The following is a 16521-nucleotide window of genomic DNA, read 5'->3' as shown; positions in this document are numbered from 1 at the left end:
GAGCATGCATTCCCACACACACGCTCAGCCAAGGAAAGGAAAAAAACCCAAACCCAAATAAGTTATTATTTTAAATCCACCTTAAGGCAAACAGGTAGGTCTTCTTCTACCTCTCGCTGCAAAATGTTTACTTTTCAAATTTCAAACACAAATCTGAAATTCCATACATGAACTCGTGTTTGGCATAACGAATGCTTTAACCAAAACCAAGAAATAAAAAGGAAATGCTTTTCCCAGCAAGAAATCAATTACTTCGCCTTAATTCTATCCACATTTTGTTAAAGCATCTTATGCGCTTTCAATAACATCAGATTGCAAGGTTTTTGGCAACTTTTTTCTGTTTTTTTGTTTTTAATAAAAATTCAGACAGTGTTCTCTGTTTGCAATCAGAACCACAACCTTAGTGCAATATTATATTTATTTCTTACAGTAATTTTGGTTGCCATACAAGAGTATTAAGGATTGGGGAAAAGTGCAAGTTACAGGAGCTTGATTTTTTAATCAGTCGAAATAAGAGGAATTAAAGCACAAAAATTACAGCAACATAGATAACGTGAACACAAGTTGTTACACAAACTATAGCGAGAAACATATTAATATCTAGAAAAGAAAAGAAAAAATGTAATGGAAAAATTATCAATATTTGTGGCTCATACACATAATCATCGCCAGATCAACTGGGTAATGCTTTTTAAGAAGAACTGAAAAAAAAAAATCACTATTTTTATTAACTTAAGTACCACAAATAATTAACTTTTGTGATATGTAAATTCTGTAAATCAACAGTCACATCTAGTCAGTTTATAATATATGAATTAAACTTAAAATGTTCTCAGACACCTAGGGCAAGGAGTCTGTGCAGTTATACACAATTTACATCTTGTAAGGTTTTGGTATTGTATACACAAATATTACAGAAACTAGGCATGTAAATGCAATTTATTTAAATTACAGTATATAAACAAAAGTTGATCCTAAAACCCAGAATACCGTAACGTAGCTCATAGATCTCTAAACAACTCACTTTTCACTATCATAGGAGCGTGAAAGAAATGGGTCTTCTCTCCTTCCCCCCCCTCCCTTTCCCCAACATTTCCAAACTGATGAAAATACTCGGAGGCAACGGCGTTCCGGTTACTATTGCTTTCTGTAGCAAACCCATCCCCCAGAGCTAGAGACCGCTTCATCTTGGCAGAGGCGTCTTTTATTGGTGAAAGTAGGTCCTCCCAGGTCTCCTTACCTTTCCTTTGTAAGACACAACGTAAAAAATAAACTAGTTCATTAGCTCTTTAATGCATTAAACCTCTTCTCCTACTAATTGTGTTGTACCTAGCCTTTCCGAACCTGAAAAGATACACGAGCAAGAAACACGCGGGTGTAAGAAAGGGATTACTCGCAACTGTAATTTACCGTGTATGTCAGCACTTGTCCAACGTAAATTCAACAAGAAGGTTGTGATTAAAAAGTAGCTTAAAAGTCAACTTCTACATTTTTCTTTTTACTACCGTATTTCCTAATGCATTTTTCTGGCACGTGTTATAGAGGTAATATCGACTGTACCCAAAGAAACAAAAAAAAGAGCATGGCATTAGTGGTTTATTTACTGAATTCTGTCGTATCACCAAATGGAAGACAATGATGGCTAAATTACCATTTTTTACACTTCTTAAAGTAGTTGCTGGCCTCAGGTTGCCTGTGTCAACTATCTGAATGAAACTGCCAGTTTCTACACCACTTATGGAAAAACTCAGTACTCTTGAAAGTAAAATGCCTTAGGACTTGGTTTTTATTACAAGGTTACTTGGAACTTTCAAATACAAATAGACCGTAGTAACAGATGTTAAGTCAAAAGATTTGTTGTTCCATCAAGGGGGCAGGAGGCTAAATATGTTGCTTTTTATGAGTATCCAATGCGTTGGTAACTATAACCACTTCTGAAGAAATAGTCATCCTCCTTTGTAGAAGTTCTAGCAAAGATAGAAAATATAACACAGCTCTGCTGGTTCAGATGCATCCAAATGAGGTTGATTTTAAAAAGGTCAAGACTTTATAATTATTCCACAGAAATAGTAGTAAACCACAAAAGTTTTTTTTGTTTTTTTTTTTGTTCGTTTTTGTTTTTAACTTTCTAGCACTGAAGTGGCACAAAGGCTGCCCAGTAGACCAGCCACTTATTTTCTTAAAATATTGTGCTTATAAACTATCTGTACAACTATTTAAACTTGCAGTAAAGAAAGATATTTAAAATGCTAAACTTTATGTACTCATACTAGGGCTGTTGCAGACCTAATTAGACACTTGTTTGTGAGCAAAAAAATAATCACAATAAAAAATTAGAGATAGGCTGGACCATGTCAAGGACCATATCAAGGAAAGAAAGTTCAGGTACCTTGCAAAATGTAAGAGAACCTGAAAGTATGGTAGGTAGGCAGTCTAGCCATCCACACACAATTTACCCACCTTGAACAGCTCGAATATTATGTTCTTAAAGACCTAGAAAACTCACAGATATTAAGAGGTGTTAATTACAAGGGGAGTTCGGACATGCAGAGAGAGACTTGTTAACCTTCAAAAGAAAGCAAGAAAGAAAAAAACCAAAAAGAAGGATTAAGCCAAGCTGTGTGCTTCTCCCCCGCTGACAGCAGTCTCCTGGGCAGCTCTCGCCCGGTCACCCCCTCCAGCCCAGCCCCTGCTCAGGGAGAGGTGCCCGGCGGCCGAGGGGCAGCGTCCAGCTCCCCACCGGAGTGCTCGGTCTGCTCTCCTTGTCCTGAAGCCAACGCCTGTTAACAGCGATAAAAACGAAGAACTGGATCCCTACCCAGCTCTCCTGGCCCTTGGAACACGTGTGTTCGGAGGCACTACAAACCTCTTTCCAGCTTGGCATTACCTTTTCACCCTTTTTTTTTTTTCCAAGAAGCTGAAGCATTACCATTTCTGCCAACAGGCTGAAATCCCTCTCTCGCTTAAAAACCCTGGCAGCCTTCCCACTGCCTTGCATGGGAACACTCATCACTCTTTTTCTTCTTCCTTGGCCTGATGTTCCAAAGAGCTAAGCACTCACCACTCGCTGAAATAAGCAGCACCTCCTGGAGTTCAGCCTATCTGTGTCTCTGACCGTGAAGTCTAAAAATGAGTCTGTACACAACCCCGAACTTCTACTGGCTTGTGGAGTTCATATTGCAACTGAGCAGTAGTTTTAGCTGGTTGAAAACTGGGGGTCTCAGGTTCAAACTAGCTTCATTTTGTTGTACCTCTAAGTGTGCATTCCTCCTCGGGTTTTATGCAACGTCTGCATCGTCTTATAGGTCAAGTCAATGGAGCATGTACTGAACTTGTTCTGCCACCTTGGAAGAGTGCTAAGTATAACTGCAGAAATAAAGAAATACCAGGTAAAACAGAGCAAGGTTACCTTTGAGCTAATTCCAGCAGAACAACCAGCTTCACTGCCAACAAGTCAGAGAGCTAAACCGGTCAAAAACCAGTAATACGAACTCCTTCATGCGTCTTAATATTGTGCCTCTGCCACTAATAAAAATGGGTTTGAACGGTAACGAAGCAACCTGTCCTCTTAAAATAAACTGAGGGCTGGGGAAGGAAGCCTGCTCAGAGACTGAATGTCAAGAAGAGAATACAGTGCTTTTCAAAGTAAAAAAAATGAAACGCTTGCGATTTGAAATCGAAAGGAAAGTGGTACGTTATGGTTCCAGCTGAAGGGCAGTATCAAGAGACAGCATTTTTGAAGTTAACAATTTTCTCTCTCTCTCTCGCGTGTCTCCCCACAACTTGGAAATAAAATGGCCCCACTCATGTCACATATTTCGATTTACGTTTGGGCATGTAGCATACAGTCTGCATCACCTGAGTACCAGGAGTTAAACTGTTTTCCCCCTCCCACCCCCAATTTTGCTGGCACTCGCAGACAGACAAGGCATTTGGGGTATTTCAGTACCAGCCCATCTCTAGTTATCAACAGAAGTTTGTGAGGCAAAATAGCTATTCTTATCTGTCCAGCAGCTGCTTCAAAGCTCTTTCTATGTTCATTCTGTGCCCAACTCTAGTCACTCCAAGGTCTATCAGATCTTCCTTTTGTAGATTTGGTAAATGAGTGCCATCTATTTCATTGTCCATAAATGTTTCTTTATGTTCACCTAAGTTTAGACTTTCCAACCAATCTGCCACATCTGGTTTAGTCCACAGGTGGACAGGCTTAGTTGTAAAAGGCTTATTTGAGATTGGCTGTTGTAATATTGAGGGAGAAGGAGACCTGCTGCGCCCTGTGGTCAAGCCAAATAAGTCCCCAGAAGGGGGCTGGCTGGGTAGGCTAAATACATCGGACAAAGTCGGAGAAGGAGATGAAGCTGAAGCAGAAGCAGTCAGAGGAGCAGGCATGATGTCTTTATTAATCTCTGTTGGTGAAACCACAGGGCTTGGAGCATGTCTTGCTCCTGAGGTCCTACTGTCATAGTCTGGGGACCTGCTCTGCAGTGTGATCGGCTGGCTGGCTCCAGGTCGGACAGTAAAAGTGATTGTTGTACTTCGTGTACCTGAGACAGTACTCATGACTTCCGTGCTCCTGCAAGTGCAAACAGACATGGCAAGTTAGACACACCGGCCACCAGCTGTATCAACACTCTGTAAATGCCATTTGGGAATGCTTGAACACTGGCATTTTTTAACGGGAAATATCAGGTTAAAAGTACTAAGACGGTATCATTAAATCTTTCCCATAAAACAACCATCAATGGTAAGCCGTAGTTAAAAACCCCACACCTTTGCTTATGAACAACCCAGGAAAACACCTTCCAGAGCACATTCTTCCTTTTTTAAGGTGACACCAAATCAACTCTCGGTGAAACGAGAAACACCGAGTGGAATAAGCACACACGATCAATTTGTGCCACCAGCTGAACTTCCCTTTGTTGTACGGAGGGTGGGATCCTTCATTTCCATTTTATCCTATCAGTTTTACACACTGTTACATAACATAGCTAATAGTAGAAGTTACGGCAAGTACTGGAAGCACTAGATTTTGCATCCTTTGGCACCTACTCAGTGAATTTTAAGGTATGTTTGTATTTTAAGGTACGTTTGTATTCACATTTGTTCACAAAACATGCTCCACAAGCTCCTCTTATGTCCCTTTCTGTTCAGCTGGCCCACCCTTCTAAGGTTCATAAAATGATTTCTGAGCCTGTTTTCTTCTACACAGAAATTGTACTTGAGCGGTTTCACTACGAAAACCTAAGAAGACAAAATCCTTGTTCCTGTGAGTGCCCAGAGGTGATGTGGTTGTGATCAAGTCACTGGCACCTCTCTCTTGCCTAAAGGAAATTTCAGATTACAAACTAAGCAGGCATGAAAGTCGCCTGGAGGCCAGCTCTGGTGCCGAGGCTGACAGGGTGGGTGAAGGAGCAGAGGAGTCTGCTTTTGTCTAGTGGCTATAGAATACATTTAGAAGCAGAAGATCCAAGCTCAGGTCTTTCTGTATCACAAAATGCTTAACCCCACAGCCCTTACTCCTCATGAGCAAACTGCCAGTCAGCGTGTGCACTTCAGGATCTTCCATTGAACCCTTGGGTTTCTCATTTTTAAAAAACTCTGCCAAATAGGGAAACGTTCAGAAAACTAATTCCAGGCATGTCCAGACCAAAGGAAGGATTTGTTTATCCCTGAAGTGACGCTAGGGACCCCAGAGCACGATTGGAGGATGCCATAATTAGATTTCTGACCCAGACCCTGACCAAAGCCCTCTGTATCCCAGTGCCTGGGCAGAACCGAAGATGAGTTGAGCGCATGGCATCAGCTAGAAGTCTGTTAATCAACATTAATGCAGATTCACCACTGTGCAGGAAAGATCTTACGGAGCCAAAGAAACAGTGTGGCTCTGGAGCCCCTGCATTTAAAGTCCTGTTATGGAAGATACTGTGGATTCTTCCAAAGTCACCTGCTTAATGATTTTGTGTTCATTGCCACCAAATGAAGCACCAAAAACGATCCACACAGTAGCATTCTGGGTTAGTTTGTCTCACCGTGTCTGCCCCCCAGTGCTGTGTTGCTGTGAACACCCACATAAGGAGAGTGACTTGATTTTGGTCACTCACTGAGTAGAAGAGGGGTGAAATTTTAAATAAGAAGATGGTGGCACCAGCCCTTCCTCGTCATCTACCCTAACCTGCCCCCCCTGTGAAATACTCATCCGTTACCAATGATAACGGGGTATTGTATTAATCCCTTTCTCTTCCATGAATCTTACTGTAGTCCTGGTAGTATTGAACTGGAGACCTTCCTCAGTGTTTCCTTGGTTTGCTGCTGGCTGTTGTGAGCTCGGTGTGCTCCGAACTTCCCCCATCACGCCTGGGGCTTTGGCACGTAATGAACAAACCCAGACATCAGGTAAACCTACAGCTACACCGAGATTCAGAGCACGCTCGATGCACAGCGAGCCTCATTCCAATAAAGCTCCGATACTGGTCATTAGAAACGTACATGTTGTTCACACGCGCAGTCCCACTGGTTTCCCGCAGATTGTTCCATGTATTTCAAAGGGAACGGGGGGATCCTTCTGGGAGTTGACAGATTGGCCCTTCACTTAGAACACAGTAGGAACAATACTTTTTAGCCCTTGTGTCTTTGTAATTTAACAAAGAAAAGAAACACTTGGCAAGGTTTTGAGTGTTTTCTGTGATATTTTGGAGCTTAATGGCTCTCCTTGTCTTCCAGGACTGGAGCTAAGAATTCTTACAAATAAAAAGTCCATGGCAAGAAACTATTAAATTCTACCAACCAAGGGGACCAACTTATTTCTACCTACTTTAACTTAGCATTCGGCGTCTCACATACTTTACTAAGGCATGACATGGTCCAAATCAACAAAAAAAAAACCTGCTTTGAAAAAGGTTGGGATAACACTGTCCTAGTGTTTGTGAGAAGACCAGGATGAGTTTTGTTTAAGTGTGGAAATGTCTCCCTATTTCTTTACCTGCAACTACCTTTTTACTTAACTTTCCCACCTTGCAAATACCAGAAGTTACGTTTTTGCGTTCATGCCCATTGTGGCAGTAACAAGTGGATGATGAAAATCTCTCTTCTGTTATGCTAGATGCTGAAAGATCATTTCTGCTCCTTGACTGACAACTCCACGCTCGGCGCACACCAGCTTTGTAACTCACTTTTGCTGCTTCTTTGTGGAGTTCCTTTCATAGACTCCCTGTTCATCCTTATTCAGGAAATCAGCCTCTCTGTTCCTTTAAAGAAAGTCTATGAAGCCACTAAAACAAACTCTCAAAAAATAAACTGTGTGCTCTTATTTTACATATTCCTTAGACCAGTGTTACCTAACCTTCTCAGACCCAGGGGCAGTAACTCTGCGTGAGCAAAGCAATACCGGCAACCTCGGACTTGGCTTTCTGTCGGCCTGGATCAAAGTAACGGCCTCGCAGGGCTACAAGCAATATTCAGAGATCTGTGGGTATTATTATTTTTTTTTTTCCAGTGTTCAGGACTACTGACTGTTAAAATCTATCTCTGGAACAATGGCAAGAAAATATTTTGGTTTAGCTGATTAATGAGGTTGGAATACCAGCTCAGTTTTGAGCCACCTCTTATAAATATTAACCCTTTCGTCAGGAAGCTTGGAGCACTTTGTTAACATTAACAGACTTAATCCTACAGCAGCACACCTTCTTCAAGGAAGCTCTTAGTTCTGCTACACCCTAGGGAACACAGACATGTCCGTGAGTACGTGGTCCCTAAGGCTGCAACAGCAGTTGAGGATGAGTTTTATCCACAGCAGCTGGAGGTCACTGCTGCCTCCAAAATTATTCAGCAGCCTGAAAGACTTTGTGCTCAGTTCCCTGCTGCTGCTCCAGCAATTGTAATCTAAGAGAAGAAAAACCCCACAAACCGCACACCTACTTGTGTATCTCCTATGCATCCTAAATTATAATTTACGAGATCTCCAGTACAATCTGTGATGCAGATACAGCCTTGAAACCATCAGCTGTCTTGCATTTCAGGGTTGGTTGGTATCCTGGTCAATAAGGAGCAAGCGCACGCCAGCTGGGGAGGAGGCATGTTTTTCTGGTGGTGTGGGTTTCCCAGATTTTTAATAGAAGCAATTTCTTATGACTTGTTTCATCATCTGTTACACTAAACACATTAAATTCATATTAAACCTGCTTAACCCCAAACGTCATTTGAAAAAAGGTGAAAAGTCTGATAATTATTTTAAATAAAAATCAGACCTGTTAGAATCAGCATATGGCAGTAATTTATAAACATTTGTGGCTGCAAGACTGCAGCTGATTGCAATGCCTATTATGTTGCCCCATATTAAAATCACAATATATATTTCCTTTGTCACAATGATGCGGCCTCCAAGTATAAAAGCACAGCTTGTAGGCAAGAAATTCTTCTAAATTTTAAATTAGATTTGCAGGATTTGAATTTACTGTTAATATCAGGAGCAAAGCAGTGAAAGATGGCACACTGCAACAGCTGCCAGGGGCCTCCTATGTGAAAAAAAAACAAAATTATTTTGCTCTCAGGGGAGCTGATTCATCCTGCAAGTTGCCAAAAGACCTGCTGTCTCTGACAAAGCTCTTCCATCGCACCAGAGAAGAAAATCTTAACGACCAAGAGAACCGATGAGCGAAGCGAGTCCCTCTGCAGAGGTACTGTGAGAAATTAACGGAGTTTTGAGAATATGTGAACTCAAAACTTTGCCTCTTCCAATATTTTTATTTCGGGGCTGTCAAAGGAAAATTGCACAGTAGGAAAGAACAACTGCACTAATGATCCCTCCCCACTGCTCCCCCTCCAAAAATCCAGCAGAATTTGGGCGTGTTTGAAAAAAAAACACCGTGCCCCTTATTTAGGTGCTCAGGCTTAAATTGAGGAAGCTGGTTGTATGAGTTCGTTTGCTGAATGCTTCTCTGGTGGAAGTGGCTTTTGCTTCAGCTTGAGGCGACATCCTATGCCTGTTTTTGGAACGGCTACCATTTCTGGATTAGGATGATCTAATCCACATTGCACTTTGTAACAAAGTCGACACCAAAATCACTGGAATGCAGTAACAATGAGTGAGCATTAAAAAGAAGCAGAATGTACAACATAGAATACTCTGTGCTTTGTGGTTGTCACTTACTTCAAGGCACTTCAGCATGACCCTCTTCTGACAACAGCAGTCATGACAGCAAATAAAAATGACAAAATGTAATGACTGAAACACTGCAAAAATTACTGACAAAGCAAGCAATCCTGTGAAACTGGATGACAAATGGTTAACGAAATGAAATGAATCGAACAGGACAGCAGCAAACTGAAAAATCATAGCTTGAGAATTACCCCACAAGGTATTTATTCCATCATCTGCAAAATCCAGATTTTTCAACAAACTAAATGCAGGATCAACATCTGTGCAGGACACGCTACTACGTCAGTTCTGCCTTACCTGCTTATGAAAAAAACAGGTTCTCTTCCAGATAGTCATAAAAAAAAGTAGTTCAGAGATGGACAAAAACTCTGGCCATAGGCAAAAGGTGTTATGCCAACACATTACAGCTTATTTTTCGCAGAGGATTCCATCCTGCACGGCTGAGCATCTTCCATAACTCCCACACTTACAACGAGCATTTCCCACTACCAGGAGCAAAGCCCAACCTGCCCCAGAGGTTACGAGGACGTTGTGCAAACGCAGCCAGGGAAATACAAGCACCGTTTGAAACAGAAATTGCTTCTCCCTGTGGCAAAGCTATCGATCGTTTTGGTACGGCGATGGTAGAGAGCACTACTCCTTCTCAGTACCTGCAGTGGTGGTAAAGGGATGCTGCTCTCACTGGGGGCTCTGTTTTCTTCTCCTTCTCAGCCACTGGGTCTATTCTGCATTAATCGTGCTGCCATTAGTCAGTCAATCTGGGCTTGGGCTTCATCATTACGTTGCTAAGCGACTGCTGGGTTCACAGACAGAGCGAACCCTCCGCCCTTAACCCAAACCCCTGCATAAGTCTTCTCCCCGTTTCTTTTGTCAGCTCCATAAAAAAGGTCAGCAGCCTCTCAAGAGAATTTATAGCACGGTATTTATGGCATCGTGGTTGATACTATCATTACAGGCAGCAGAGCGTCACCTGCCAAGGCCTTCCCATCCCTGTACCTGTGCGTATCCAAATTGGGAAATGGGAATTGCGACCAGAGCTCATCACTGGGGATTTAGTTCTGGGTATTTGGGGCAAATGGGGCCCTGTATCCAACCCCCCTCAAGAGCTTCTCTAAGGGAGGCTGGGCAAAAACGGAGGAAGCAGTGGTTGGATGTTGTGGCCTGACTACCTGGACAGACCAGATAAAAATCTCCATCACCAAGACCTGTCCTCAAAATTTCTTAAAGTAAAAAATGGCCAAAATTGGGCGTGAGATCTGGCGCTCTGTTCCAGAACCTTCTGAAAAAACCCTTTAATTATGTTTTTATTAGTACAACTTAAGCAAGCACATCCTTCCGCTTCTTCCTCTTTTCCCCCTCCCCTCCCAGCCTCCTTTTTCCTATCCCACGGCTGGTCACTGCTGCTGCTGACAAGCAGATGGTTTCCAGCCAAATGTTTCCATGCTCTATTTAAAAAATCTTGAAACTCAGTGTCTCCATAAGAACCACGGAAAACTATAAATATACCATGTAAAATTATTGCTTAACCAATGTGCAGAGGAAAAAAAGAAGGCAAGACTAGAGTCATTTTGAATGTAATAACTGAGAGAGAAATGCTGCTCAGTACTGTAGAGCAATCTCTTCCTAATCCCCATTTATCAAATACATGGAAAGAAGATACTTTTATGGGTTTCTGTAGCCAGCCATTACCCAACTAGCTACAGCTTAATTCACCTTTATGCCACCCTAACGGAGCAATTGCCGTGACCAAACTCCAATTGTGCATCTACTGGCTGTGCAAAAGTAACTCCTGGTGATATTCAGGACTGCAATCTGGGCTGTAACTTCATGTATGTCCCAATGAGCAAACACATATTTTGAATTTCATCAGGCTGCTGGTGCTGTGAAAATAACGCAAGTGAGCCTATGAACAACGTTCCTATTTATAACCCTTCCCAATTATTTCTCTTTGGCTGAGGGATACGAACAGGCATACTCATTTTTTATCACTTTTCTTTTAGTGGAGCTAAAGAGTTGGTCTTTAATTTAGCAGAATCCCTGCTTTCCATGAGCTAAAATTCCTTGCTCTAATGCTACCCAACAGAAAAGGGCCACAAACTCTGCAATTGGTTGTCCTAGACTTTACAGCATTAGGGAAAAGAAATAAATCAAGAAACTCTAAGAATTTTAGCTTTAAAATTTAAATATTAGTTTTAATACTCAGAATTTTGGCAAGATGGTATTCCTTGGTCATAATATTTGACAGCTTTCTAAAAAATCGTGTCAGTCATGCAATTGGGCTAGAAAGGCTGTAATTTATTTAACTTTTTAAAAGATAAAGCAGGAATAAAAGCAGTAAAAAAATATGCCTTTGTCTGGGAAGCATTTACCATGCATCTGTTGCTTTTATGCAGGCACCTTTGAGAACAGAAATGAAATTCAGTGGAGACAGTCCAGGCCATAAACACACACAGCACAACAAAGAGAAATCAGAGCATTTTCTCTGCTGCAATAAATTTTGCTGCTAGCCTTTTGCCCCCTCTTCCACACCTCTTTATCGAGCTCAGAACCCAATCCTCTCTCCTCCAGCCCCTGAATGTGGGGCTGGCTGAGCTCAGGGAAGTGGGGAAGGTGCCAGCACTGACAAGTTTTCTTGGTTATTATTTCATAGCTCTTTCAGTATTGTTATATCCCGAGATTCTCTCTCTAGTCTGCAAAGATGCCAGTTTGCGTTTACGTTTCGGGAAAGCAGGATTTCAGCCACATTGAAATCATGCTTTCTCTGGTTCAGTTTCCAAATGGAGTCTCTGCATTCCATAACGAAGACTATGGAATTCGCCAAAACTGAGTTATAAGAATTAAGAAAGCTAAAGGACAGAAGAGCAACATAACTTTCTAACGCTGTCCAAGTCAGGTCCTTTTTAAAAATGTAACATGTATGGGACTACTCGTGCTTGCATGATAGTTTGCTTTTCTCCAGTGAAGTGATACAACAGTTCTTCAATTGTTTTCTAGCCTTTATACCTGTTTAAAGGTCTTTTCACAAAACCAGATCTATCTCTATTTGCTTCTACTTTTCATTTTGTTCTCAGCAATGACAATACTTTGACATATTTATGATATATTACTGCTAGCCTCAGTTATTTTCTAATAAAATAGGGATGTTAAAGCTCTCTCCTGCAACCTGGAAATGACTATCAGTTTAGATACAAAATACGATAATTAATATTCTATACATGAAGATAGAGGCAACATGTTCATAGGGCTTAACAAGAAAGACGATCAAGGTCTAGCAAAGGCTGAGTTATTCATTACCCTGCAGAATAATCCTGATAAAATCTACCAAGATGGTATCTTTTCTTAAAACCAAAGTCAGAAATGCACTTCTGCAAAAAATGCAGCTCAGTTGAGCATTCCAGGCCAAAGAATGTGCAAGAGGTACATTTAATTGCTGTAAGACCAAACTTCTCCACACCACAAAAGGAAAGACCTTAGGCCTTCAATAAAACAAACAAAATTACCTTTTTTCTTTTTTCTTTTTTTTTCATAACAGTGGATTTCATGACATTATAGCCATATTCCACACAGATGTGACTACACAATTACTTGTCCCTTTACTCAACGGTGTCTGACTACTATAGGTCACTTATCACTTAAGCACCTTTCAGAAACCACTTGAATGCAAAGATATTGCACTGCACTACCGGGGGTGCTGCTGGTGGGAGAAATAAGCCACCTCCTTGAACCTGTAAACATCAGACCATTCACCAACAAGCGTGTCCAACAGAAAGTCAGAATGTAAACCCCCTAGTACTTAGTGATGGAGATGCTAAATTAAAGTTTAGTGATAACATGAGTAGTGCAAAGTGATTTCAGTGTCTGATTCTCTAAGATAGGTTTATGCTTCACGATAAAGTGGATTATGAGAGGTATCAGCATGAATCAAATGACATCATGCAGTGGATGTGAAGCAAGCCTAGGCAAAATTCACTTTTTTTTACTGGTTTGAAGCCAAAGTAAGTTATAGGACTGCAGAAAAACTGAATTATCACTACATTTGAAAACATTTTTTTTTAAAAGGGAAAAGTACCACATAAAAATAAATCTAAGTAAATTGCATCAAAGCAACGCTTGTGGAAACTCTTCTGAAATTGAAGACTGAGAAAGCTCCTGTCCTATGGTGCAGACTACATGAATGCTGTCAACAATGTAGAAAAACCTTCCCCTTCGTACAAAACTGTTTGTCACAGACATGCACAGCGAGGAGTACATTCTTCCGTAATCTACGTGATTTACTGGGGACGTTAGTGAAGGGCTGGGAAAAAATCAAGCCTTTATTAGAAAACTATTTGGTTAATCCCATTTACCTTGTACTGAGACTTGCAGTTTTTGTTCCGGTCGGTGACTCCAATCCGTCCCCTGGCTTTGAGGATTTCTCTCTGTTCATTTGCTGGAGTATTGAGTTCAATTCACTAATAACGTTAGCCTTTGGGCCTGAGAGAATTGGGCTTTTCACCTCCGCCACGTCGCCCCATAGCTTGGATGTCCTTTGGGGAACGACTTTGGCCATGTTGGGCGGCGCACTGAGCGGAGGCGGGGGCGGCGCGGGAGGAGGGATGACAAAGCTGTCTACAGTTTCTTCAATGAGCGCATCCTTGTAAAGTGCATTGCTTTTGTTGATTATGGGCTTCATTTTTGGCTTAGGAGGTACTGGGGGTTTGTCCACCAGAAATGTTTGCCCATCTGCATAGACTGTACAAGTATCCACGTTCTCACCCCCTTCCGAGGATAAGGTCGAGATGCTGGACACTGTTGAGATAGTGCTGGTTGTCTCTAAGTGATGGTCACTACTACTTCGACTGTCCACCTCCTCAATCCCAGAGTCAGTGACGTTATCAAAGCTGTCGGGGGGTGGCAGAAAGGAGGCAGGCAAACAGTTTGAAAGGCCCACTTGCTTTTTGCTCTCTAAGGAATTTGTTGACTGGCTGGGGGCGAATGGCGCGGGTGAAGGCGTGCCATTTTTCCGTTGCTTAATCAAATCCGTTAGAGCTGAACCAGGGGCTGCGCGGTCGTCGGGGATATCAAAGCTGTTGGCAAACTCTAAGGGGGGTGGTAGTGGCTCAGTAAAAAGAAACTCTTCATCGATATCAACTGATGCTAAGGGTGGCGGTGGGATGCGGAACGGCAAGATGACGGGGTCATCGATGGAGCTGGCTGCTACGATGGTTTTGCAGGGAGATGCCGGTGGCTCGGGCGCAGCAGACACGTTCAGCTCACTCTCTGCTTCCTCGCTCCCCTCTGGCCTCTCTGGCGGGGAGCTTTCAGGGTCGGGTTCCACTTCAGCTGTCTTCTCCTCTTCATCTTCAGGCGTATCCTCCGACTTTGCCGTGTCCACAGTGTGAACCATTAACAAGCCCGCTGACTTCTGCTGCGAAGTATCCACGATGTTTATCAGCATGTTTTTCTTCTCCTCGGCTTTCTTTTCCTTCCCTGCATCCGTTTCATACTTGTTCTCAGTCTCCTGCCGTCTCAACGGGCCACGAGTGTTTTGCCTGGTGACAGCAGCAGTAACGGGAAAAGTCGTTTCCATATTGGGTCTCAGCTTTGTATCGATGTAAAGCGGTTTATTAAGGTCAGCTTTGACAGAGTCTCCTTTGCCGGGAATCTGCTGTGTTTGCTCTTTCATGGCTCGGTCCCTGGCAGAGAGCGCGAGGGCTAGTGGTGAGTTTGGATCTAACAGCTTCCCCGTGACCGGGTGCACATAATTATCCGAGCTGGATGCATTCGTGGACTTAGCTGCCACCGTACTGTTTTCAGTACCTTTCGTTTTGGATGAAGCGTTTAATGTCCTTGAATCACTCTGATTGCTGGGTTCGCTGCTATTAAAAAGGTTTTCAGGCTCTCTAGGCGCAGGAATCGGAGACGGAGAGATAAGCTGTCTAAAACCATCCTCACTACTAAACATTGCTTCATCATTAAATTTAGATTGCCTCATACGCGGCGTTGGTGGCGTTAGTCCAACATCCTCATCTCCTAGGTCTGTGGAAAGGAAGGCTGGAGAATTCCGCCTCGCTTCCAGCCTCTTTTCCCTGTCCCTCACTGCTCCGGCAATGGCTGCTGCAAATGGGCTGCTGACACCTAAGCTGTCGTCGGGTCGGAGCTGCCCGGGTTGCTCTGAAGACTGAGGATCGATCTCCATGCTGCTCCCTTGGCTGCTTTTCCCACTGCTGCTGGTGGATGGCTCTTTTACGATAATCGTTGGGATTGGGATAGAGCAGGTCTTTTCCGGACTGTCTTCGACGTTGGATTGTTTCACCAGCATCCCCTTCCGCCTCGCTGGTTTGGCCGGCACGTAAACCGCTTTGCTGGCAATCTTCCCAACCTCAGAATATGGGTTTTCTGGCATCTGGCCCCTCTTGTTCCTGAAATTTGCCTGAGATGCGGCGCTCCGACTGTACAGGTCTTCAGAGTCCAGGGAGTATCGGTCCAGTTCTCGTCTGTAATAGATCCCTTTGTCCCTTATCATTGTTCCCACGCTCTCGGGCCTAACCAAAGAAATTTTTGAACCTGAATTCTGATTAAACGGAGGTTTAATAGTTCCGTAGCTCCTTGATGTCGGGGATTTGGGCGAGTTGTACAGAGAGGGAGAAGGTGGTGGCGGTGAAGGAGGTAAGGACTGTGGTGGTGGTGGGATATCTTCAGAGGTGTCCGGCATTGAAAGACTTCTGGTAAACTTCAGCATAGGAGGAGCCAAAAACTGCCGTTCTTCCTCTGTTATTCCTAAAAAACAGAAAGCATGTTTAAAACACTCTCTCCCGCTGGGATCCCTCATATTGTGTTATTCCTGTATCCAACCTGAAATGCCGGGGTGCATTTCACATGACACGAGGCATATACAAAATTATGAAATTATTATTTGTTCGTTTCTTCCCGTAAGCATTCTTTCTCGTGGAACTTCCAGAGACCCAGATACCAGAATTAGAAAGGATGCTATGGAATTTTAATTAAACTGATCACGGATGTGTAGGCAAATGATTCGGTTTTATGTATCGTCAAGGTAGCTGTAGAGAAGCACATTTTCTTTGAAAATTATTGAACAGGGAAGATATTCTGTGCAGAAGAGGAGTTATGCCTTGCTCTAGCACTCTATAAATGCAATATAATAATGCAACTTAGAAACATAATGATTTTTTTTAAGATGCATTTGAAACTTAGCAAAGGGACTGTGAAGATTCTATTGGGGCAAAAATCATAAAGTTTCATTTCAAAAGATGACGTTATCTTATTACAAATATGGCTTTTAACATAAATAAACTGGATAATATTGAGATAATTTAGATGCTAATTTTACATCAGCATAACGTGTTTCTAAATCGGTAAGAATCACC

General features: G+C 42.5%; 1 protein-coding gene across 1 annotated transcript in view; it reads right to left on the bottom strand.

Annotated features, from left to right (window-relative positions):
- Positions 1–3811: 3811 nt before the first annotated feature.
- Positions 3812–16521, bottom strand: part of SHANK2 (SH3 and multiple ankyrin repeat domains 2) — a gene marked incomplete at its 5' end in the record, with an annotated part of 37068 nt that continues 24358 nt past the window's right edge. The window contains 2 exons of the mRNA XM_009868758.1: positions 3812–4573; positions 13501–15913. Of these exons, the coding sequence (XP_009867060.1) occupies positions 4000–4573; positions 13501–15913 (2987 nt within the window). The remainder of the gene's footprint in view (positions 4574–13500; positions 15914–16521) is intronic.

Source organism: Apaloderma vittatum, unplaced genomic scaffold (genome assembly GCF_000703405.1).
Source record: "Apaloderma vittatum isolate BGI_N311 unplaced genomic scaffold, ASM70340v1 scaffold11184, whole genome shotgun sequence".
Taxonomy (NCBI): domain Eukaryota; kingdom Metazoa; phylum Chordata; class Aves; order Trogoniformes; family Trogonidae; genus Apaloderma; species Apaloderma vittatum.
The sequence above is the reverse complement of the archived record's forward strand: the minus strand, read 5'-3'. Positions and strand labels throughout refer to the sequence as shown.